The sequence below is a fragment of the Peromyscus maniculatus genome, chromosome 5 (genome assembly GCF_049852395.1).
Source record: "Peromyscus maniculatus bairdii isolate BWxNUB_F1_BW_parent chromosome 5, HU_Pman_BW_mat_3.1, whole genome shotgun sequence".
NCBI classification, from domain to species: domain Eukaryota; kingdom Metazoa; phylum Chordata; class Mammalia; order Rodentia; family Cricetidae; genus Peromyscus; species Peromyscus maniculatus.
Window position 1 is genome coordinate 58,080,442 of NC_134856.1, and position 26,203 is coordinate 58,106,644.

General features: G+C 41.5%; 1 protein-coding gene across 1 annotated transcript; it reads right to left on the reverse strand.

Annotated features, from left to right (window-relative positions):
• Positions 1 to 261: 261 nt before the first annotated feature.
• LOC143273345 (uncharacterized) lies at positions 262 to 25,129 on the reverse strand. Its single transcript, XM_076572308.1, has 5 exons — positions 24,900 to 25,129; positions 5,517 to 5,643; positions 5,259 to 5,319; positions 1,976 to 4,113; positions 262 to 1,562 (listed from the first exon to the last, which is right to left on the reverse strand). Exons 1-4 carry the CDS (start codon positions 25,005 to 25,007, stop codon positions 2,658 to 2,660), a joined length of 1,752 nt encoding a protein of 583 aa, XP_076428423.1. The 5' UTR covers positions 25,008 to 25,129; the 3' UTR covers positions 262 to 1,562; positions 1,976 to 2,657.
• Between the last annotated feature and the right edge of the window lie 1,074 nt (positions 25,130 to 26,203).

Here is a 26,203-nt window from a genome sequence, read left to right on the forward strand (position 1 = left end):
AAATGCTGCCCTGCTGTCAGTAGGGGTAGGCTTTGAGAATTTACATCCACACACCATTTCCAGTTCCAACTCTCTACTTGGTGCTGCAGGTTAAGGAAGTGAGTTCTTAGCCTCCTGCTTTAGCTGCCATGTCTGGCATTTGTTGCCATGCCAATTTCATGGTCATCTTGTATTCCTCTGGAACCAAGAGCCAAATTTAACTCTTATAAATTGACATAGACATTATATTATAATAACAGAAAAGTAACTGATACAAATCCATCAAGTTTTACACCTTAATTATTTAATGTAATTTAAGAAAAATATAAAATCTAAAAGAGTTACATTAACATCGAAATATATAGTATGAGAGTTCCAGCTCTGGAGAGAAAGATACCCTGACTGTCAGAAGTCAGGCTATACCTACAGCTGTGAAAGGAAGGTATCCTGGATATCTACAAGTGTGAGGAGAAAGGTATTCTGATTATTGGGAAGTCAGGCTATACCACAAGCTGTGGAGGAAGGGTTCCCTGGATACCTACAGATCTGAAAAGAAAGGTACCCTGAATAACCAAAGCAGTGAGGAGTAAGAAATACTGACTGTCCCAGAAGTCAGGCTACACCCAAAGCTATGTCCCAGTGGGGAATGGTTTCCCCTCAGTATGTGGTAATCCTGCTCCTCTCTGAGAGGGAGCCATTACAGCAGGGTTCCTCACCACTCTGCTAAGATATATCCAGTGGAGATATCCATTGCTGCTCTGCTCCACTTCCCTAAGGGAGTTTCACAGGAGATTTGTCCATCACTTCTCTGTTGCACTCCACAAAGTGTTTTCCAGCAGAGTTGTCCATTTCTTCTGAATTCTGGACCAGATTGTTACTTCTCTGCTTCACTGATGGGGAAACCCAGAAGGAATGTAGCAGTGCGTTCTGGCTCTGGGGAATAGATGTCAACTCTGCTCTCCTCCCTTAATGGAGTTTCCCAGCAGAGGTATCTGTTGCTTCTCTGCTCTACTCCCAGAGACATTCCAAGCAGAGCTGCCATGTGCTTCTCTGATCCACTCCACTAGGAAGGTTCCCAGTAGAGGTGTCCATTGATTCTCTGCTCTGCTCCAACTAGGGAATTCCTGAGCAGAGATTCTACTCAGCTCTGGCAAAAGAAGTTCTTCATCCAAAACTTATTCAAGAGATTCATTTGGGAGGGGGAATCCAGGAGGGTGGTTCCCTCTTCCGGGGTGGAAAAAGGCAGCTCAAAACTGAACAGGCACAACACTTACATGGGGCTTCTTAGGTCCGAGTTTTTTCAGGGAGATTTCTCAGCATGAGAAGTGGTCAGATTTCAATCCCTGAAATTGAAGAAACTCAGAGATAGGCTGGATTTTGTCCTCAGTGACAGTTGATTTTGTGCTTAGGGATTGGTTGGTTTCATGCTCACTTGGTCAGGGGTAGAGTGTGTTTCTTAGGCTCTGGATTCAGGGCCAAAGTGTGTGTCTTTCACTGATTCAGGTTTCAGAATCACAGTGTCTTTCTTTAGGCGGCCATTTTACCCTACAAATAGGGTTTTATAAATCATATTTTTCCATGATCTGCGGGGATAAACAATATAAAAATGGACATCATAAAGCTTGAAAAGATTGCTGTCACTGTCAAATTATTTTCTACAGCATAAATACTCTTGAGTAGTTGAATGCAAGTGTCTTGGATAAAGATGTTATCAAATATTTTATAAGGACTTCCAACAAGTACTCAAAGTCTCTATAATATGCAAAGGTTCTAACAGATAGATTACACTCAAAAAGATCTACTCCTCTATAAAGTGCATAACTTTACTACACTAACTATATTTTTAGGGTTTGTCTGCAGTATGAATTTTTCTCATGATTTCAAAGACTACTCATACAGCCAAAGCCTTTACCACACTGATTACATTCATAGGGTTTCTCTCCAGTATGTGTTCTATTATGCATTTCAAGAGCATTGTTACAAGTAAAGGCTTTACCTCATTGATTACATTTACAGGGTTCCAATCCAGTATGTGTTCTTTTATGCCCTTGAAGATGGTTGTGTCAAACAAAGGCTTTACCACATTGATTACATTCATAGGGTTTCTCTCCAGTATATGTTCTTTTATGGATTTCAAGAGTATTTTTATGAGTGAAGGCTTTATCACATTCATTGCATTCATAGGGTTTCTCTCTAGTATGTGTTCTTTTATGTATTAGGAAATCCTTGTGATGTGCAAAGGCTTTACCACATTGATTGCATTCATAGGGTTTCTCTCCAGTATATGTCCTTTAATGCCTTTGAAGATGGTAGTGTCGTACAAAGGCTTTATGACATTGATTACATTCATAGGGTCTTTCTCCAGTATGTGTACTTTTATGTATTTGGAGACCGTTGTGACGTACAAAGGCTTTACCACATTGATTACATTCATAGGGTTTCTCTCCAGTATGTGTTCTTTTATGCATTTCAAGAGCATTGTTACAAGTAAAGGCTTTACCTCATTGATTACATTTACAGGGTTCCAATCCAGTATGTGTTCTTTTATGCCCTTGAAGATGGTTGTGTCAAACAAAGGCTTTACCACATTGATTACATTCATAGGGTTTCTCTCCAGTATGTGTTCTTTAATGTTTTTGGAGAGAACTGTGACGTGAAAAGTCTTTACAACATTAATTTCATTTACAGGTTTTCTCTCGAAGATGTGCTCTTTTATGAATTTGGAGATAACTGTGATGAGAATAGGCTTTACCACAAAGATTACATTCATAGGGTTTCTCTCCAGTATGCAAACTTTTATGTCTTTGAAGATTACGGTGGTTCGCAAAGGCTTTACCACACTGATTGCATTCATAGGGTTTCTCTCCAGTATGTGTTCTTTTATGCATTTGAAGAATATTTCTTTGAGTGAAGGCTTTACCACATTGATTGCATTCATAGGGTTTCTCTCCAGTATGTGTTCTTTTATGCAATTGAAGAACATTTCTTTGAGTGAAGGCTTTACCACATTCATTGCATTCATAGGGTTTCTCTCCAGTATGTGTTCTTTTATGCACTTGAAGAACATTTCTTTCAGTGAAGGCTTTACCACATTGATTGCATTCATAGGGTTTCTCTCCAGTATGTGTTCTTTTATGCCTTTGAAGATGGTAGTGTCGTGCAAAGGCTTTACGACATTGATTACATTCATAGGGTTTCTCTCCAGTATGGGTTCTTTTATGTATCTTGAGATTATTGTGACATACAAAGGCTTTACCACATTGATCACATTCATAGGGTTTCTCTCCAGTATGTGTTCTTTTATGGACTTCAAGACTATATTTATAAAGGAAGGCTTTACCACATTCATTGCATTCATAGGGTTTCTCTCCAGTATGTGTTCTTTTATGCCTTTTGAAATCCTTGTGATGTGCAAAGGCTTTATGACATTGATTGCATATATAGGGTTTCTCTCCAGTATGTGTGCTTATAAGGATTTCAAGAGTACTTTTATGAGTGAAGGCTTTACCACATTCATTGCATTCATAGGGTTTCTCTCCAGTATGTGTTCTTTTATGCGATTGAAGAGCATCCTGATGTGCAAAGGCTTTTCCACATTGATTACATTCATAGGGTTTCTCTCCAGTATGTGTTGTTTTATGGTGTTTTAGAGTACTGTCTCTTGCAAAGGCTTTACCACAAAGATTACATTCATAGGGTTTCTCTCCAGTATGTGTTCTTTTATGGACTTTAAGAGAACTGTGCCATGCAAAGGCTTTGCCACAAAGATTACATTCATAGGGTTTCTCTCCAGTATGTGTTTTTTTATGGCTTTGAAGATGACGGTGTAGTGCAAAGGCTTTACCACATTGATTACATTCATAGGGTTTCTCTCCAGTATGTGTTCTTTTATGGATATCAAGAGTATTTTTACGAGTGAAGGCTTTACCACATTCATTGCATTCATAGGGTTTCCCTCCAGTATGTGTTCTTTTATGCATTTGAAGAGCATCCTGACGTGCAAAGGCTTTACCACAAAGATTACATTCATAGGGTTTCTCTCCAGTATGTGTTCTTTGAAGATGACTGTCATGTGCCAAAGTTTTATCACATTTAGTATACACAAGTTTCTCTCCAGGATGACCTCTTTCATGCCTACAAAGATAATTGGCACATGTAAGGGCTTTACAATATTCAATACAGGGTTGAATCTTCATATCTGTATGAATTAATTTTACAATTAGGTCCAATTGTAAAAAGGAATATGATCTTTAGGATTTATCACTGTGTTTACACTCATGTTGTTCCCCTTCATTAAGGGTTGTTTTGCATCTTTGAAAATACCTGTAATGGTAAGATCCTTTATTACATGGTTCACATTTACTGAGTCTCTTTTCTATATTAGATTTTTCATATATTTGAAGAGAACTGGAAATACTCAGAGTTTTATCACCCTTATTGCGTTCATAAATTTTCCTATACTTTGAGTAATACTACATTTACTAGTTGAACTAAAACAAACAGAAATATTTACACAGTCCTAGTATTCACAGGGCTTTTCTGCAGTGTGAGTTTGTGGATGTATTAACAATGAAGCTGGAAAACCAATTACTTGTATACTTGAATCAAATTCAACAGTTATACTCAACATGGGGAATGCTACATATCTTCTAATGTTTCTGAGAGGCATATTACATCTGTCCATATACCTGTGCTCATATGGCTCATATCCAAAGTAACATATGATGGACCTAGTAAAGGAAGAATAACAAAAGGTTTCCACATTGAATTCACAGTTTGATTTTTTATTCCACATAGAAATGTGGTATAGGGATCAAGGTTTCTCCACAACAAATGTCCCTCGACTCTTCATTTTAAGTGTCCTACTCATTAAACTTAGCACAGTCACAACAAGCACATGACTAACACTAGCGTTACTATGGACTATTTGGCCATTAAAAAGGTATGGAGACATACTTATTACCTCTTCAGCATACCATTTGTAATATGAGTAGTATGAAACTAAATAGATTGGCAGTTCTACACCATAGCTCTCATGGAGCTATGGTTCAAATGGTAATATCTGTTAAAGCATTGTTTCCTTGTCTTCTTTCTTTAAAAAATGCTTTGCAAATGCAATTTGCCTACCTGAAATTGAGGTATATGGTTCTGTGAGAATTTAGTAATCATCATTGCACATGAAACTGTGCTTATTTACACTGTTGCTTTTGTTTAAAGCTTACAGGACACATTACATTTCTTTGGAGGCACATTTGTATCAGCTTGCACATCATAATTACCTTCCATGTCTTCTAGAACTTTGACAATGTTCTTCAATATTATGGTCTTCCCAACTGTACCCTAAAATATAGTACCAAAAAATGTATGATATATTATTGAAAATTATGGAAAATTTAAGTAACTATCCTCAGTGAACCTTAGAGCCATGCCTGATTTATTCTCCTCACTCCTCTTTCTAATGAAACTATAGAAGAGCATCAAAAAACAAGGAACACCTGTCTCCTTATTTTAGAATATGAAGAAAAATTCACTCTTACCTATGGTAGTGAGGTTCCTGTAAGTCTCCAGCATAACATCTTTGTAGAGCTTCTTCTGAGAAGAATCCAGCAAAGACCACTCTCCCGAAGTAAAGTCGATATGTACATCATCATAGGTCACTGCATTCTAAAACATGCCATACATGTGTAAAACACAAAGTATAATACTGGTAACATTATAAATATATAGTTCTTTGACAGTATAATCATATAATTCTTGTACTCCCCAAACTTATTCCATGATATAGACATTATAATGTAATCACCAAGTCCCTTTGGAAGGAAACTGAATAGGAGGTTCACCTCTGTCATTTCTGTACCCTGTGAATGGGATATCATCTTGCAAGAGAAATGCCTATTAAAAAACATAGACAGACAAGTAAACAGATCCACAGTACACAGTACACATGAGAGAAATTGTATGAACAATTACTAACTACAAAAAATAAAAATAAGATGAACAAGTTGGGTATATTGGCTCATACCTTTAACCAGTCCACTCAAATCCAAGGCAGGTATATCTGCCTCAGAGCTGAGTGCCAGCCTAGTCTATGCAGCCAGTTCCAGGACAGTCAGAAGTATATGTAAAGACTCCCATTCAAAAATCAGTGAAACACACAAAAAATATATAAAGAACTCAGAGTTTTTTGCTAATGTTTCTACAAAGAGTTCTGTATTTATCTTCTGGAAGCTTAAAGTGCCCCTATTGAAACTTACAAAAACATCAATAGATTTGACTAAAAGGCACTGCATATTTAAACATATGGACAGATGAAAACATTAGCAATATAATGTTAATCATAATTGATCAAGATAGGGCAGTAGAGATGGCTAAGTAGTAAAGAGCTCTTGCTGATCTTGCATATAAGTGAACTCAATTGCCAGCACTCACTTGCAGGATCACAACTATGCATTATCCCAAGTTCAGGACTTTTGAGACTGTCTCTTGATCACTATGAGGACAGGTACCCATGTGGTACATATCCATACAAACAAGAAAATACTCAATATCATTTAAATTTTTAAAACAAACACACCAGGCAGGAAAGTGATGTATCTGTAATCCAATGACTCAGAAGGCTCAGACAGTATTAATGTCATGAATACATGCCATCCTGAGAAAGAGAATGATACCCTCTGCCAAATTCTAAAATTCAAGATATGAATGAAGCTCTGCCTCTGCTTCCCAAGTGATGGGATTACAGGCATGCACCACCACCGACCGACTGATAACTGTTTTTGTTGTGTATACTTTTACTGTGTTAAAGTTAAAACTATTCATTTTTATTTACCAAAAAAGAAGAAATGTTGTGGAATACTTTTTTTTTTCTCTCTGAGACAGCGTTTCTCTGTGTAGCTTTGCACCTTTCCTGGGACTCACATGGTAGCCCAGGCTGGCCTCGAACTCACAGAGATCCACCTGGCTCTCTCTCCCGAGTGCTGGGATTAAAGGCGTGCGCCACCACTGCCCGGCGTGGAATACTATTTTAATATGGGTTAATTTGTATATGCTGTGGAACATTTCTTTTAATGCAAAGATTTGTTACATTCTTTTATGCTGCAGTTGTTTAAATCTATAAAGCTGTGATACTTTGCCTGTCTAAACTACCTAATTGGTCTAATAAAGACCTGAATTGTCAATAGATTGGCAGGAAAGGATTGGTGGGGCTGGCAGGCAGAGAGAAAAAAACGGGAGGGGAAATTTGGGATGAAAAATGGAAGGAGCAAGAAAAGGAGAGGATAGCAGGGCCCAACAACCCAGCTACACAGTAAGCCTGAAATGCCCTTCCAGACATTCCTTTTACCTGACTCCTGAGGACTGGGAATCCTGTGGTAACCTAAACCCTTAGGAGTGAGACAGAATGGAGAGTGTATGGCAGCTAAACTGGAGAGCTGCTCTAATATCAAGGTCAGTGGAGACAGTAGAGAGGCAATCCATGGAAACCACAAGGTCCTGGAAGTGAAGACCTACTCCTGCAGAGAAGGTATTCTACAGCTGTTGGGAAGTCAAAGGCAGAGCTGGCAGGGTAGACAGACCCTACCTAGCCCTGCAAGATTTCAGGTGAAGGAAGAAACATACACAGTAGACATGTTAACATAAGGTTTTGGGGGGAGGAGGTCTAAGGAGTCCTATCCCTAGACAAAATTCTACAGCAATCTAATAACTATAGAGATAGAGTACTATTCTTTTCCAGGCTTGAGCCTTCTAGTTGGTTGTCCAAAACAAAGTGGTCTGCCCTGACATCATATACATACATGAAATACCAAATAGACTTAGCAGCTTATATTTAAATATTTATGTGCCTAGAAATAGAAATCTATATGCAATAATAATAACAAAAGAAAAAGAGATAACCAATTTAAGATGTAGTAAGTATGGGGAATGAAGTGACTAGAAAGAGGAAGGAGAAAGAAGTTCTTAGGTGTTTATATTTTAAATATTAATCTTAGGCCACAGAAATACATAGGGAAAATAAAATACAAATGGCTGACAAATGATTAAAAGTGTTTAATATACTTAGCTATTGGACAAATGCAAATGACAACCTCTGTCCCTGTGGAGGTTGGTGTTAAATCTTCAGCTATGTTTTTCAATGGTAATACCAATAATGTTCATGAAATTAGTAAAATTCCATGGGAAGGAATATGAATAGAGAATACATAGAATGCAGAGATTAAAAGGGTGCAATGGCATGGGGGGGGGTAAAGTGGGATGGGGGACTGTGCTACACGTCTCAGGAATATATCCTAAGAACTCAGCTGGTTAGGGCAGAGCCACTACCTAAAGGGATCAAGGAATTCCTTCAGAGGAAGCCCAATTCCAAGGAGCATTTGGTGTTATTTAGCTGTCTTCTGTTATGAAAATCATGTGTGCCATCATAGCTTTCGCTATTAATTTTTTCCCTAAGAAGTGCTAACAGTGTGGACTGATCACTATTTGGACATATACATTCAAAGCATTTGGAGAACAGCCTCAGGAAAGGTTTCCTTCCCCGCTCCTGCCCCAGCCCATCCATTTGTCCCCTTTCAGCACTGGAATCAGATATCTCCCTTAGCCACTTTCAAGGACTAAAAGAAATAACAATCCAGACCACCACATGCTAGTCTCCTGATTACAGGTAAATTCCACAAGGAGATACCACCTAGGTCAGGTGGACCTTAAGCAATAGGTTTACACAATTTAATTTGGACCCTCCTTTCTTACAGCCTTACTAATGCTATGGAGCCCTAATCTCTTCTCTCTCTCTTGGTTTTTTGAGACAGAGTATCTCTGTGTAGCTTTGGTGCCTGTCCTGGAACTCACTCTGTAGCTCAGGCTGGCCTGCAACTCACAGAGATCCATCCACTTGCCTCTGCCTCCTGAGTGCTGGGATTAAAGGAGTGCGCTCCCCCGCCTGGCGACCCCAAACTTCTTACCTAACCACTTCTCGCAATGTCGACTGAGCACATGGATCCCCTTTTTCATACACTAACCGGTCATTAGCACTCAGTTGACCTCTTCTTTTACCACTCCCATTTTGGGTTGTAAAAGAAGGCCTGACAGTCTCTACCTGAGGAAAATTCTTACCTACCTTTATGACCTCATAGAATTCAAGCCTGGTGGCCTTCTCTGCCAGAGGATTGCTATTGCTTGGGTTTATAATTGGATTCCTGGGAGACTTGGGGGGAATGTAGAGAACTTACAGGAGAAGAACTGAGGGGGGAAAAGAGGATTTTGACCAGAGAAAATGTGTGGAAAAGAACCTAGATGAGGCAGAATGAAGACAAGAGAATTAAGATAGAAATTAGAGGGAGGGGTAGATAAATATAGAGAGAAATCAGTCAAGAAAGGAGCTAGGTATGAGAACAGAACTGAAGCTATGTAAATACGATGTTATAACAGAGGAATTAAAGCAAGTGGGCTATAGAGCTTGGTGTGCTGAGATTTTATTTCCCAAAAATAGTCCTCGCCGTTTCCAGTTTACTCCCCTGAGCCCCTGGGATGTATAGTATTAAGGATCATCCTTCTAATATTATACAAGAGGACTTGAAGTAGGTCATCAGAGGGAGAAGGGAAAGAAATAAATAAATCAAGAGACCTTTTGAAAAACATATGGAAAGCTGGAGAGATAGCTCACAGGTCAAGAACACTGGATGTTCTTCCAGACATCATGGGTTCAATTTCCAGCAAATACATGGTGGTTCACAACCATCTATAACAGGATCTGATGTCTTCCTCTGGCATACAGGTATACACGCAGAGAAGTCATACATAAAATACAAATAAATAACATTTTAAAAAACATGGAAATTACGATACATTAATATCACTAACATATACTCACATGCAGAGAAACACAAACAAACACATGGAAAGGGTAAAATAAGGAGAGAGGAGAGAGAGACAGAATTAAAATGGAGTTACTCTGAAAAAGAGCAACCATGCCACTATAGACCCCATAGGGTAACAAATAAAAACTCTGTGCCATATATGAGTTACTTCTTTGGGAGTTCTTGGCAATTAGATCCCAAAGACTCCTCCAACATTACACCAAATTGCTCTTGGTTATCCTACAGAACTTGATGGTAAGACTTGATTGCCAAAGACACCATATGTTTGAGCCATAGAGCATGGCAAAATCAAAGGGGTAAAGAAGCAGAAGCTTTATCCTTACTGACTTGCTTTCACAGTGCTGGAAGGTGTTATGCAAGTTACTGGAAGAGACAAGTAATCATCACCCGTACCAAACTACAAACACTTCAAGCTACAGTAATGACTGACCTGGCAAGAGCTGTCCAATGGTGCAGCAGTAACACAAATATCATGGGAGTAAGCAATGACTTCCTGACTGTATCTGAGTCCCTCTCCACAGCAAGAAACACATACCCGGCACCATTATCAGACTAAGAACCTAAAAATAGATAAGGCACAAGCCTTAGGGAAGAATGTATTACTATTATGCTACTAAGTGGACATAGAATTAAACTGACTTAAAACAACTTACCATTATAATGACAGCTGAAAGGACCTCCCATCCCTCAACTAGACTATGATTGACATGGTGATACGTATCTGGCCAAGGTGCAGAGAATAAACAACTGGGGAATGCTCAGTCTTAAAGCCACAGATATAGCTCAATCCCCTCCTAAGTCTCAGGGGTCATTGTGGAAGATGTGGTAGGAAGAACATAAAAGACAGAGGTGTGCTCTCTTCTCCCAGACCCAATCCCCAGAGACTTGTCTCTAGTGCTGGAACAGATCACCAGCTGAAGCCTCCCTTCCCACTCCCTGTCCACATATCCTGTGGATCCCACAGACCATCCTCTCTAAATCTCTCTCCCCATACTCCTTGCTTCATCCTAGCCACCAACACCAGCAGGCATTCCCTGTGAACACACCAGCAGAGCAGGCCAATAAATCAAGTCACACATAGTCATCACACTATCTCAAGATCCAGAGATGAAACAGAAACCAAGGAACATACACATACCCACTAAGGACAAACCCAGACCTAGAATCATCCCAAACCCAGATGCCTAGAAGCCAGTACAGGAACATAATCAATAACAGCCAAGGCTTAATGTGTCCACTAGAGCCCAGCTTTCCTGGGCTCAATCACAGCAGGCCCTGAATATTCCCACACACTTGCAACACAAAGAATGACTTTAATGCCAACTATATGAAGATAATGGAGGTCCTTAAAAAGGAAAGGAATAAATCCCTTAAAGAAAGCCAGGAAAACACACACAATGGTTATTGGAGGAAATGAATAAACTCCTTCAAATAAAGCCAAGAAAAAGGAAACAAACAATTGAAGGAAATGGATCAAATTGTTAAAGACCTGAAAATAGAAATAGAAGCAAAAAAGAAAATGCAAATTGAGGGAATTGTGGCAATTAAAAGTTTAGGACTGCAAACAGGAACTACAGAGGCAAGCATCACCAACAGAATGCAAGAGATGGAAGAGCAAACTGTAGGCACTGAAGACAAGACAGAGAAAATAAAAAATACTGGCTGCTCCACTTTCCTTTCTAATTCTACAAGAAGCAGTGAACATAGTTCTTCAGATCAGACACTAACCTTCAACTATTCAGAGGACTACAAGACATAGATTTTCAGCACTCAAAAGTTGGGAGGAAAACTGCCATGAATTGGTGGACAGCCTGGGCTACATAACAAGAGAACAAAAATAAAATTCCATTCAGGATAGTAAGAAACAGCAGAAAAAAATGCAAGTCACTGAAAAACTCTAAGACCTCAATATGGCATGAGCTGACAACATGTATCTGGTTCATGTATGGGAAATAACTTTTACAAACTTGTATAGCCACTGTGAAAATCAAAATGGCAGTTGCTCAGAATATTGAGTGTAGATCAGCCCCAAGATGCCACTATACCACTCTTGGGCATCTAGCCAAAGGATGCTCCACCCTACCACAGGGAAACAAGCTCAGCTATGTTCACTGCAGCTTTATTCCTAATAGCCAGAAACTGGAAACAGCATAGATGTCCATCAACCACAGAGTTGATGAAGAAAATGTGGAATATTGATACAACGGTGTGTTACTCAGGTATTAAAACAAGGACATCATAAAACTTGGGAGACAAATGGATGGAACTAGAAAAAAAAATTAATTCTCAGTGAGTTAACTGAGACCCAAAAAGACAAACATACTATTAACTCCCTTCTAAGTGGATATTAGCTGTAAAGTAAAGGATATTCATGCTACAAATCCACAGACTCAGAAAGGCTAATAAACAGGGAGGGCTCCATGAGGAGACACATGGATCTTCCTGGAAAGAGGAAACAGAATAAATTTTCTGGATAGACTAGCGGTGGCTGGGGAGGGGGCAAGAGAGAGCTGCAAGGAGAAATGGAGGTAGAGAATGGGGTGATCACTGGATGGGAGACAAACTGTGCCAGGAAAAGTGTGGTCTTGACCAATGTTACCCAGCTACCTATGATTCTATGTGTATAGTAATTAAATAAACATGGATTTCACAACTTCCAAAAAATTAACTCAAAGTGACCCTTAAACTCTTATGTTTCTGACCCTCAAGCTACTGGTATTTCTTCCAAAGACAGAAGCCCCATGCTCTAATGCTTTCTGGAGATGGATGTGATCTCTGCAGCCCCTTATGGCTCCTTGTGGTTTCAGGTAAATACAGCCCCCCTGGTGCCCAATCCCAACAATACAGAAAAATAATTTAAAATCTGCTTCCTGACACATGGATCATGGCACAAGATGTGGAATCTGCCCTATCCACCTGCCCAGCACCATGGACACCTGAGAAATCTCTACAGATCAGAAACTCCATTTTCCCCTGGAAGTAAACTTCACTGAATCATACCATGGTGACGGGTGGTAGCAGAAATTTAGAAGTATTCTAATCATGTATTGCTCAAGGATGATCCACATCACCTCTTTCAACCACTTCCTAAACTATTTGTAACATTTAGAAGATAAACGTGAATGTGGAATGCAATATTCAGAACTTCTAGGAACCAAACCTTCACTTTTTCCAATTTGTTTTTCTACCAAACAACAGAAGCTATGCTTGTGTGTGCTCACTGGACAGTGATATCACAAAGCACTATATCCTCCCAGCCAAGGCTACACAGCCACATCATCCCCAGGAAATCCCACACATGGAGGCTCAGAGGAAAAGGACCACTGCCCAGGTCATCACATGGACCAACAGAATCACAGACTGACTCATGGTCCATTCAAGTCCCAGCAGAAATGACAGCACAGTGGACCTGCTCTGAACACCCCACACTCATGATGGTATTGCTTGTCATCTTCCTTACAACTCCCTACAGCAGAAGCAGAGAAGAATCCTGAAAAAGAACCTGCAAGCTAGTACTGTTATTGCTAAGACTTGCCAGAGTCCCTCATTAGCTATGGCCACCCTATTAGCAGCTCCACTACTGGGTGAGCAGAGACCAAATGACTCAGGCAGCACAGGCCTTCCCAGGCTGCCATTACACCCCAGGAAACAGGCCCCAAGTAAGGAAAGTTTGTATTTGAGTAGACATTCTTCCATCTCTCCCAGAGCACTTCTCATTCCTCCCCCAAGGCATAGGGTCCTTTATTTGCACATTCCATTACACACTCAATGTCCAGTGCAGCCAACTCTTTGCTTCTTAGTTGGACAGTCCTAGAGCCAAACATAGGTCACATTCAAATAGTGACTGCTGTTAAAGCAAAACAACAAGGAGGGGTCATGTTAGGGCGTGGAGGCAACAAAGAGACTCTGCTTATGATGTAGCTTTTATCTCAAACAATGTTTTGAAAAGTTGAAACAGGCCTTAGGGCCATATGCTCCAGAGATTAGGGATTTGTATGAGAGCCCACCAGGGATGACTCACACTTTTTCAATCTCAGCTGTAGATCTTAAACCTGAAAAATAATAGTCCTGTTAGGCAGGGCCACAACATTTTACAAAGATCCTCTATTTTGGTTGAAGTAGTGCAACTGTAGAAATTGGGTTACATGTTAAGGTCAGGGCTTTACCCAGATTCTTGATTGCTATCATCTGTGGACCTCAAGAAATGGCCAGTCCGGACATTTATTGATGTCTAAATTTGATTACCTGACTCCGTATTGCTAAAATCAATACTGCCAAAGCAGGAAAGCTCTCACCCTCCTTCCTGCATTCCTTCTCTGCGATGTGACTACAGCAGCCTCAAAGTTGGTCAGGGAACTCAACTCTTTCACAGGTCCTTTGTGGTGGTATTGTGTTCCCCAAAATATTGTGTACTCTAATAAATTTATCTGGGGTCAGAGAACAGACAGCCACTAAATACAAAGGCTAGAAAATGGTGGCACTCACACCTTTAATCCTAGCATTCCAGAGACAGAAATCCCTCTGGATTTCTGTGAGTTCAAGGCCACATTGGAAACAGCCAAGCATGGTGACACACACCGTTAATCCCAGAAAGCCAGGCTTTAATCCCAGGGAGTGGTGGTAGAAAGCAGAAAGATATATAAGGCGTGAGGACCAGAAACTAGAAGCATTTCGCTGGTTAAACATGTGGCTGGTTAAGCTTCAGGCTTTCCAGCAGCAGTTCAGCTGAGAGCCATTGGGATGAGGACATAGCAGCTTCCTCTCTGAGGAAACAGGACCAGCTGAGGAACTGGCAAGGTGAGATAGCGGTGGCTTGTTCTGTCTCTCTGATCTACCAGCATTGACCCCAATAACTGGCCTCAGGTTTGATTTTATTAATAAGAACTTTTAAGAATCCTGCTACAGTCCTTCTTCATTTGTAACTCCCCAGTAAGAGAGATTGGGGGACACTCATTCCCTGGCCTCTTATCCTTCTCACTGACCAGTCAAGGCCCAGCCTGGAAGAAGTTGCAGGACTGCCTTCCCAGCACTGGGCAGCAGAGGCAGGATTAGGTATTCAGAGTAATTCTCAACTTCATAGCTCCAGGCAAGCCTGGGCTACAGGACATATTCCTCTAAGCAGAAATAAATAAATCAATAGCACTTGAGAAAAAAGGGATGACATTCTAATGAACAAGAAACATTAGAGATATAAACAAATAGAGAAAAGAGGAATAATACACATAATTTAAAAAATGTTAAAAAATACCAATAAGGAACTTTTTAAAATGATTAAAAATGATATATTTTCAAGATTAAAAAATTTATCTGCCGGGCATTGGTGAAGCATGCCTTTAATCCCAGCACTGGGGAGGCAGAGCCAAGTGGATCTCTGTGAGTTGGAGGCCAACCTGGGCTACCAAGTGAGCTGCAGGAAAGGCGCAAAGCTACGCAGACAAACCCTGTCTCGAAAAACAAAACAAAACAAAACAAAAATTTATCTTTATTGACTTAGAAAAAGAATAGGTCCTTACTTAACAAAGAGAAGGCCATTAATAAGTGATTGATCTTGCCTGTAAGTACATGCTGGCTGCTGAGATCTGTAACCTAACACACTGAGTTACAGACAATGGCCTATTTCTCAAACCTCTAAGCTGACATATTTGTGTGAATCAGGGCTGATGGTATCTGCACAGGAGAGTCCTCGAATGCAAATTCAATATTCACTACCTCAGGGAACTATCTCAAATTTTACACCCACCATTTTGGTCTGTCTTCATTTACATGACATGAATGAATACGTGCTGGGAAATTATGAATTAACTCCTCCAGCCACAATCAGGTCCTTTTTCATAATGGTGACTCCAGCACCTGACTGCCTACCCTGTTTCCCCCTGCAGTGTACACAATAAACTATTCCTCCTAAACTGGTCTGAAGAAAGAAGCCATGAAGCACATGAAAATCCTTTTCCTGTAACGGCAATAAACAGTCTACTACATGACTCAAATGGAGAACTTTAACTTCTGAGGTGGTAGTCATTTAATTTAAGAATTTTGGAGGTGTAATACAGAGAACAACAAGGTCATTGCCCTGGAGTGCAACAGTCTGAATTCAAGGCCACCTGAGTCAATTTAAGACCACTTGTCTCAGAAACATTTTGCTAAAGGCTGGAAATATAGCTGTTCTGAAAATACTATGTCTTCCCAAGGAGAAATCACTCCACACACTTAGGAGATTAATATAGAAAACTCTCTTTAATGATAGCATGCTTCTATCTCTGTCTAATGCTCACAGAGGAGCCAACCTGGACAGAGTCTGCATTCCAGTTATGCTGTCATCCTTAGGGTTCTTTTAGGTTCATGCCCCAGGCTACACTTGGAACAACTTACATAGGGACAGGGGACTGCAAGTCTGAACACTTAGGCAGATGGAGACTTACACAGCAAAGATATTATCAGAATTACTTCTGAAGTACACCAGTGACCTGATACAGCAGGTCATTCTTCAGTGACAGGGTCCTGAGGTGAAAGTGCCAGGGAATGAGAAAGACAGGAAAAGTAGAAGGTAGAAAAGATAAAAGCTGGGGTGGGGAGGTCTTGCACAAGCTATGTCTCATGCCAAGTAAGCTTCATGAGAACAGCAGCATCATGTATACACTTCCAGGGGGAAATGGAAGGAAGTGGGGAACTTCTATGAAGTCAGCAGAAACTGTCACACAAGGGGACAAATTCAGGAGGAGTCTAATCAAATAATACTGCACAAGGGGACAGTGTCCTAAGGACATTGCTGACTCAGCCTACAGTGGCCCTGGAACTGACAACCACAGCTCCATGTGGTGGGAAGAGTTGGGTTCTCAGGATCTGAAGCAACCCCTCCACAAAGGCCCTGGCCCCAGACCATTACCAGCTCTATAGTCCTGGTTTTAGAGATTGAACTCTGTTTCATTCTCAATATATCAAGAACTTAGGCCAAGTTCTCTTTGACTGGGCCCCAGGCTGGTATTCCCTCTCCCAAGAATGTTCTTCCTCCCTGCCTGAGGGCCTAAATGATAGCCTTGCTTGACCAGGCCAGTCCTTAACACAACAGTGGTTTACTTTTCAAATAATTGTCACCTGGTGTCATACTGCTCATCTCTCAGAACTAAGCTTTTCTCAAGAGAAGTGGAATTTGAAGGCACACCAGGCCTTAAGGGAGGTTGTGACCCTGTAATGCCTCCTTGAACAGCTTGTTAGAGGCCTGTTCTTTGATACAGGAATGGGCCTAGTGCCTGGTAGTCAGGCAGGGGTGCCTCCTTTGTGATGGTTTGGAGCCAAATGACTGGACAATCCTGGTGAAAAAAATATGTATTATGGCATCCTTATCTCTACCAGGCCTGGTTAGCACAGACTTATGTTTGGGGTGTTTTAGAGGCAGTCCTCCCTTAGCTACATTCTACTTTTTCAGACTTACTACCTAGTAAGCATTGGTCAATTCTTTCATCACCAGTTCAACTCTACTCTTCATCACAGGGAAGTAGAGGAGTACTACCCCACACAAGAGATGCCCTTTTCAACCTCCACAAAATTAACGGTACATGATCTTACAGGTAAAGGTTAAATGCAAAGAGCTGAATGTCTAGAAGATACTAGAAAAATCATCCATGCCAAACTACAAACACTTCAAGCTACAGTAATGACTGACCTGGCAAGAGCTGCCCACTGCTGCGACAGTAACACAAATATCATGGGAGTAAGCAATGACTTCCTGACTGTATCTGAGTCCCTCTCCACAGCAAGAAACACATACCCGGCACCATTATCAGACTAAGAACCTAAAAATAGATAAGGCACAAGCCTTAGGGAAGAATGTATTACTATTATGCTACTAAGTGGACATAGAATTAAACTGACTTAAAACAACTTACCATTATATTGATAGCTGAATGGACCTCCCATCCCTCAACTAGACTATGATTGACATGGTGACATGTATCTGGCCAAGGTGCAGAGAATAAACAACTGGGGAATGCTCAGTCTTAAAGCCACAGATATAGCTTAATCCCCTCCTAAGTCTCAGGGGTCATTGTGGAAGATGTGGTAGGAAGAACATAAAAGACAGAGGTGTGCTCTCTTCTCCCAGACCCAATCCCCAGAGACTTGTCTCTAGTGCTGGAACAGATCACCAGCTGAAGCCTCCCTTCCCACTCCCTGTCCACATATCCTGTGGATCCCACAGACCATCCTCTCTAAATCTCTCTCCCAACACTCGTTGCTTCATCCCAGCCACCAACACCAGCAGGCATTCCCTGTGAACACACCAGCAGAGCAGGCCAATAAATCAAGTCACACACAGTCATCACACTATCTCAAGATCCAGAGATGAAACAGAAACCAAGGAACATACACATACCCACTAAGGACAAACCCAGACCTAGAATCATCCCAAACCCAGATGCCTAGAAGCCAGCACAGGAACGTAATCAATAACAGCCAAGGCTTTATGTGTCCACTAGAGCCCAGCTTTCCTGGGCTCTATCACAGCAGGCCCTGAATATTCCCACACACTTGAAACACAAAAAATGACTTTAATGCCAACTATATGAAGATAATGGAGGTCCTTAAAAAGGAAAGGAATAAATCCCTTAAAGAAAGCCAGGAAAACACACACAATGGTTATTGGAGGAAATAAATTAATTCCTTCAAATAAAGCCAAGAAAAATGAAACAAACAATTGAAGGAAATGGATCAAAGTGTTCAAGACCTGAAAATAGAAATAGAAGCAAGAAAGAAAATGCAAATTGAGGGAATTCTGGCAATTAAATTTTTAGGACTGCAAACAGGAACTACAGAGGCAAACATCAACAACAGAATGCAAGAGATGGAAGAGCAAACTGTAGGCACTGAAGACAAGACAGAGAAAATAAAAATACTGGCTGCTCCACTTTCCTTTCTAATTCTACAAGAAGCAGTGAACATAGTTCTTCGGATCAGACACTAACTTTCAACTATTCAGAGGACTACAAGACATAGATTTTCAGCACTCAAAAGTTGGGAGGAAAACTGCCATGAATTGGTGGACAGCCTGGGCTACATAACAAAAGAACAAAAATAAAATTCCATTCAGGATAGTAAGAAAAGGCAGAAAAAAATGCAAGTCACTGAAAAACTCTAAGACCTCAAAATGGCATGAGCTGACAACATGTATCTGGTTCATGTATGGGAAATAACTTTTACAAACTTGTATAGCCACTGTGAAAATCAAAATGGCAGTTGCTCAGAATATTGAGTGTAGATCAGCCCCAAGATGCTGCTATACCACTCTTGGGCATCTAGCCAAAGGATGCTCCACCCTACCACAGGGAAACAAGCTCAGCTATGTTCACTGCAGCTTTATTCCTAATAGCCAGAAACTGGAAACAGCATAGATGTCCCTCAACCACAGAGTTGATCAAGAAAATGTGGAATATTGATACAATGGTGTGTTACTCAGGTATTAAAACAAGGACATCATAAAACTTGGGAGACAAATGGATGGAACTAGAAAAAAAATTCATTCTCAGTGAGTTAACTGAGAACCAAAAAGACAAACATACTATTAACTCCCTTCTAAGTGGATATTAGCTGTAAAGTAAAGGATATTCATGCTACAATTCCACAGACTCAGAAAGGCTAATAAACAGGGAGGGCTCCATGAGGAGACACATGGATCTTCCTGGAAAGAGGAAACAGAATAAATTTTCTGGATAGACTAGCGGTGGCTGGGGAGGGGGCAAGAGAGAGCTGCAAGGAGAAATGGAGGTAGAGAGAATGGGGAGACTACTGGATGGGAGACAAACTGTGCTAGGAAAAGTGTGGTCTTGACCAATGTTACCCAGCTACCGATGATTCTATGTATATGGTAATTAAATAAACATGGATTACACAACTTCCAAAAAATTAACACAAAGTGACCCTTAAACTTTTATGTTTCTGACCCTCAAGCTACTGGTATTTCTTCCAAAGACAGAAGCCCCATGCTCTAATGCTTTCTGTAGATGGATGTGATCTCTGCAGCCCCTTATGGCTCCTTGTGGTTTCAGGTAAACACAGCCCCATTGATGCCCAATCCCAAAACAACACAGAAAAATAATTTAAAATCTGCTTCCTGACACATGGATCATGGCACAAGATGTGGAATCTGCCTTACCAACCTGCCCAGCACCGTGGACACCTGAGAAATCTCTACAGATCAGAAACTCCCTTTGTCCCCTGGAAGTAAACTTCACTGAATCATACCATGGTGACGGGTGGTAGCAGAAATTTAGAAGTATTCTCATCATGTATTGCTGAAGGATGATCCACATCACCTCTTTCAACCACTTCCTAAACTATTTGTAACATTTAGAAGATAAACGTGAAAGTGGAATGCAATATTCAGAACTTCTAGGAACCAAACCTTCACTTTTTCCAATTTGTTTTTCTACCAAACAACAGAAGCTATGCTTGTGTGTGCTCACTGGACAGTGATATCACAAAGCACTATATCCTCCCAGCCAAGGCTACACAGCCACATCATCCCTAGGAAATCCCACACAGGGAGGCTCAAGGAAAAGGACCACTGCCCAGGTCATCATATGGACCAACAGAACCACAGACTGACTCATGGTCCATTCAAGTCCCAGCAGAAATGACAGCACAGTGGACCTGCTCTGAACACCCCACACTCATGATGGTATTGCTTGTCATCTTCCTTACAACTCCCTACAGCAGAAGCAGAGAAGAATCCTGAAAAAGAACCTGCAAGCTAGTACTGTTATTGCTAAGACTTGCCAGAGTCCCTCATTAGCTATGGCCACCCTATTAGCAGCTCCACTACTGGGTGAGCAGAGACCAAATGACTCAGGCAGCACAGGCCTTCCCAGGCTGCCATTACACCCCAGGAAACAGGCCCCAATTAAGGAAAGTTTGTATTTGAGTAGATATTCTTCCATCTCTCCCAGAGCACTTCTCATTCCTCCCACAAGGCATAGGGTCCTTTATGTGCACATTCCATTACACACTCAATGTCCAGTGCAGCCAACTCTTTGCTTCTTAGTTGGACAGTCCTACAGCCAAACATAGGTCACATTCAAATAGTGACTGCTGTTAAAGCAAAACAACAAGGAGGGGTCATGGTAGGGCGTGGAGGCAACAAAGAGACTCTGCTTATGATGTAGCTTTTATCTCAAACAATGTTTTGAAAAGTTGAAACAGGCTTTAGAGCCATATGCTCCAGAGATTAGGGATTTGTATGAGAGCCCACCAGGGATGACTCACACTTTTTCAATCTCAGCTGTAGATCTTAAACCTGAAAAATAATAGTCCTGTTAGGCAGGGCCAGAACATTTTACAAAGATCCTCTGTTTTGGTTGAAGTAGTGCAACTGTAGAAATTGGGTTACATGTTAAGGTCAGGGCTTTACCCAGATTCTTGATTGCTATCATCTGTGGACCTCAAGAAATGGTCAGTCAGGACATTTATTGATATCTAAAATTGATTACCTGACTCCATATTGCTAAAATCAATACTGCCAAAGCAGGAAAGATCTCACCCTGCTTCCTGCATTCCTTCTCTGCGATGTGACTACAGCAGCCTCAAAGTTGGTCAGGGAACTCAACTCTTGCATAGGTCCTTTGTGGTGGTATTGTGTTCCCCAAAATACTGTGTACTCTAATAAATTTATCTGGGGTCAGAGAACAGACAGCCACTAAATACAAAGGCTAGAAAATGGTGGCACTCACACCTTTAATCCTAGCATTGCAGAGACAGAAAACCCTCAGGATCTCTGTGAGTTCAAGGCCACATTGGAAACAGCCAAGCATGGTGACACACACCTTTAATCCCAGAAAGCCAGCCTTTAATCCCATGGAGTGGTGGTAGAAAGCAGAAAGATATATAAGGCGTGAGGACCAGAAACTAGAAGCATTGGGCTGGTTCAGCATTTGGCTGGTTAAACATGTGGCTGGTTAAGCTTCAGGCTTTCCAGCAGCAGTTCAGCTAAGAGCCATTGGGATGAGGACAGAGAAGCTTCCAGTTTGAGCAAACAGGACCAGCTGAGGAACTGAAAAGGTGAGATAGCTGTGGCTTGTTCTGTCTCTCTGATCTACCAGCATTGACCCCAATAACTGGCCTCAGGTTTGATTTTATTAATAAGAACTTTTAAGAATCCTGCTACAGTCCTTCTTCATTTGTAACTCCCCAATAAGAGAGATTGGGGGACACTCATTCCCTGGCCTCTTATCCTTCTCACTGACCAGTCAAGGCCCAGCCTGGAAGAACTTTCAGGACTGCCTTCCCAGCACTGGGCAGCAGAGACAGGATTAGGTATTCAGAGTAATTCTCAACTTCATAGCTCCAGGCAAGCCTGGGCTACAGGACATATTGCTCTAAGCAGAAATAAATAAATCAATAGCACTTGAGAAAAAAGGGATGACATTCTTAATGAACAAGAAACATTAGAGATATAAACAAATAGAGAAAAGAGGAATAATACACATAATTTAAAAAATGTTAAAAATTACCAATAAGGAACTTTTTTAAATGATTAAAAATGATATATTTTCAAGATTAAAAAATTTATCTGCCGGGCATTGGTGAAGCATGCCTTTAATCCCAGCACTGGGGAGGCAGAGCCAAGTGGATCTCTGTGAGTTGGAGGCCAACCTGGGCTACCAAGTGAGCTGCAGGAAAGGCGCAAAGCTACGCAGACAAACCCTGTCTGGAAAAACAAAACAAAACAAAACAAAAATTTATCTTTATTGACTTAGAAAAAGAATAGGTCCTTACTTAACAAAGAGAAGGCCATTAATAAGTGATTGATCTTGCCTGTAAGTACATGTTGGCTGCTGAGATCTGTAACCTGACACACAGAGTTACAGACAATGGCCTATTTCTCAAACCTCTAAGCTGACATATTTGTGTGAATCAGGGCTGATGGTATCTGCACAGGAGAGTCCTCGAATGCAAATTCAATATTCACTACCTCAGGGAACTATCTCAAATTTTACACCCACCAATCTGGTCTGTTTTCATTTACATGACGTGAATGAATACGTGCTGGGAAATTATGAATTAACTCCTCCAGCCACAATCAGGTCCTTTTTCATAATGGTGACTCCAGCACCTGACAACCTACCCTGTTTCCCCCTGCAGTGTACACAATAAACTATTCCTCCTAAACTGGTCTGAAGGCAGAAGCCATGAAGCACATGAAAATCCTTTTCCTATAACTGCAATAGACAGTCTACTACATGACTCAAATGGAGAACTTTAAATTCTGAGGTAGTAGTCATTTAATTTAAGAATTTTGGAGGTGTAATATAGGACAGCAAGGTCATTGCCCTGGAGTGCAACAGTCTGAATTCAAGGCCACCTGAGTCAATAGAAGACCACTTGTCTCAGAAACATTTTGCTAAAGGCTGGAAATATAGCTGCTCTGGAAATACTCTGTCTTCCCAAGGAGAAATCACTCCACACACTTAGGAGATTAATATAGAAAAGTCTCTTTAATGATAGCATGCTTCTATCTCTGTCTAATGCTCACAGAGGAGCCAACCTGGACAGAGTCTGCATTCCACTTATGCTGTCATCCTTAGGGTTCTTTTAGGTTCATGCCCCAGGCTACACTTGGAACAACTTACATAGGGACAGGAGACTGCAAGTCTGAACACTTAGGCAGATGGAGACTTGCACAGCAAAGATATTATCAGAATTACTTCTGAAGTACACCAGTGACCTGATACAGCAGGTCATTCTTCAGTGACAGGGTCCTGAGGTGAAAGTGCCAGCAAATGAGAAAGACAGGAAAAGTAGAAGGTAGAAAAGATAAAAGCTGGGGTGGGGAGGTCTTGCACAAGCTATGTCTCATGCCAAGAAGGCTTCATGAGAACAGCAGCATCATGTATACACTTCCAGGGGGAAATGGAAGGAAGTGGGGAACTTCTATGAAGTCAGCAGAAACTGTCACACAAGGGGACAAATTCAGGAGGAGTCTAATCAAATAATACTGCACAAGGGGACAGTGTCTTAAGGACATTGCTGACTCAGCCTACAGTGGCCCTGGAACTGACAACCACCTCTCCATGTGGTGGGAAGAGTTGGGTTCTCAGGATCTGAAGCAACCCCTCCCCAAAGGCCCTGGCCCCAGACCACTACCAGCTCTATAGTCCTGGTTTTAGAGAAGGAACTCTGTTTCATTCTCAATATATCAAGAACTTAGGCCAAGCTCCCATTGACTGGGCCCCAGGCTGGTATTCCCTCTCCCAAGAATGTTCTTCCTCCCTGCCTGAGGGCCCAAATGAAAGCCTTGCTTGACCAGGCCAGTCCTTAACACAACAGTGGTTTACTTTTCAAATAATTGTCACCTGGTGTCATACTGCTCATCTCTCAGAACTAAGCTTTTCTCAAGAGAAGTGGAACTTGAAGGCACACCAGGCCTTAAGGGAGGTTGTGACCCTGTAATGCCTCCTTGAGCAGCTTGTTAGAGGCCTGTTCTTTGATACAGGAATGGGCCTAGTGCCTGGTAGTCAGTCAGGGGTGTCTCCTTTCTGATTGTTTGGAGCCAAATGTCTGGACAATCCTGGTGAAAAAAAAAATATGTATTATGGCATCCTTATCTCTACCTGGCCTGGTTAGCACAGACTTATGTTTGGGGTGTTTTAGAGGCACTCCTCCCTTAGCTACATTCTACTTTTTCAGACTTACTACCTACTAAGCATTGGTCAATCCTTTCCATCACCAGTTCAACTCTACTCTTCATTACAGGGAAGTAGAGGAGTGCTACCCCACACAAGAGATGCCCTTTTCAACCTCCACAAAATTAACGGTAAATGATCTTACGGGTAAAGGTTAAATGCAAAGTGCTGAATGTCTAGAAGATACTGGAAATTAGGCGTCTCTAAGTTTAGAAACCTGCCTGCCATGGATGCGCCAAAAGCATGGTGTTGTTGACTACTAACATGTTTCTACACACAGCTCCCTGTTCCCAATGTTCTGCAAAGAGGCAGCCCACAAAGCAAAGTTATTCCAAGGCCTGTGCCACGGTTCAGGGAGTGCAAGGACCGCGTGGGAACTCACAGAGCAGGGGATTTGGCTGCAGATTGACACCCAGTCCTTAGGAGGACCCAACACACTTGCTCCAGCACGTTCCCATCTGTTCTTCCCGATCTGGGGACAGGAGCCCATCGCTCACCAAGGCATGGCTTCCCAGCTCGTCCATGGCCCCTCAGGGTTCCTAGCAGCAGCACTCACAGCACAGCACAGCACATGTAAACACTGGCGCCAGCTACTCTGCTAAGCCAAGCCCCCAGACTCCCGGAAGAGCCCTGCACCACTTAGACTGGCAGTTCAGCCCCGAGGGCCCGGATTGGCTAGTCAGGCCTGAGTGACAGGAGCACCTCCCTTAGGGTTACAGTGTGCTTAAAGACACAGAACAATGGTTGCTGTCTCTGCCTCCCTCCCCAAACCCAGACCTTTTCCAGATCTGCAGAGATATGCATTTCAATAGCACTTGCTCTGGCTCCTAGAGGAGCCATAGCCACTTCCCCTTCTTCCTCCTGGACACAACGTGACTAATTTGCACAGCCATTTCCTCAATGTGGAGTGGAGTGATTTCCTGTCCCACATGTGGAAGGGTGCCCAAAATATTCACAGTTTTAAAGAGAGATTTAAGGACACAAAAGGAGATGTTTGTTCGGTGGCTTCACGCTGAGGTGAGGTGAACTGAAGGTCCTTTTACCTGTTAGTCACAGGCACTTCAGAGAACAAGGGGAGAAATGCAGGCACCAGATAAAAACACAGAATGATAGATTTGTCTCCCACCAGAAGGCTGAATGATGGCTCCATTGCTGTCGAAGTTTTCTTCCGGAATTCAGGGCAAAGTCTTGACAAATGAATAATAGTAAAAAGAGTTGTCTTCAGGGTAAGTTGAATAGTTAGAGAATAATGGAGCTAGGAAGAATGTCTATATGAGAACTATTGTTCACCAGCACATCTTCTTCAGTGGGAAAGTGAAAACAAAAAAAAAAAAAAAACACACACAACTGCATTATTTAAGGTTGTCTTCATGAGCAGGACTAGTAAAAATTAATCTCTCCATGTGTGTAAAAAGTGAATTTATTCGAATGTCTCCCAAGCCGTGATCCAGACAGTCCAACAATGGCTGTCTACCAATGGAACATTAAAGACTCCAGTAGATGTTCAGCCCATGAGGCATGTCTCAGCTGGTCTTCAGTATACACCAAAATTAACAAGATGTAGGCTGCAATGCTAGTAAAGGAATGAACTTGGTAGCCAGACCTGGGGCAAGCAGACAAAGAGAGAGAGAGTTTCCTTCTTCAATATCGTTTCATATGTAGTCTGCAACAAGAAGGTGTGATCCA

What these genes read in the sequence shown, in the direction of transcription:
- LOC143273345 (XM_076572308.1), bottom strand. Translation starts at nt 25,007, where the DNA reads ATGGGCTCCTGTCCCCAGATCGGGAAGAACAGATGGGAACGTGCTGGA. An exon ending in GCAGCCAAATCCCCTGCTCT is followed by an intron (nt 5,644 to 24,899) that starts GTGAGTTCCCAC and finishes GGCATGTTTTAG; the next exon opens with AATGCAGTGACCTATGATGA. An exon ending in AGTTCTAGAAGACATGGAAG is followed by an intron (nt 4,114 to 5,258) that starts GTAATTATGATG and finishes TTATCTTTGTAG; the next exon opens with GCATGAAAGAGGTCATCCTG.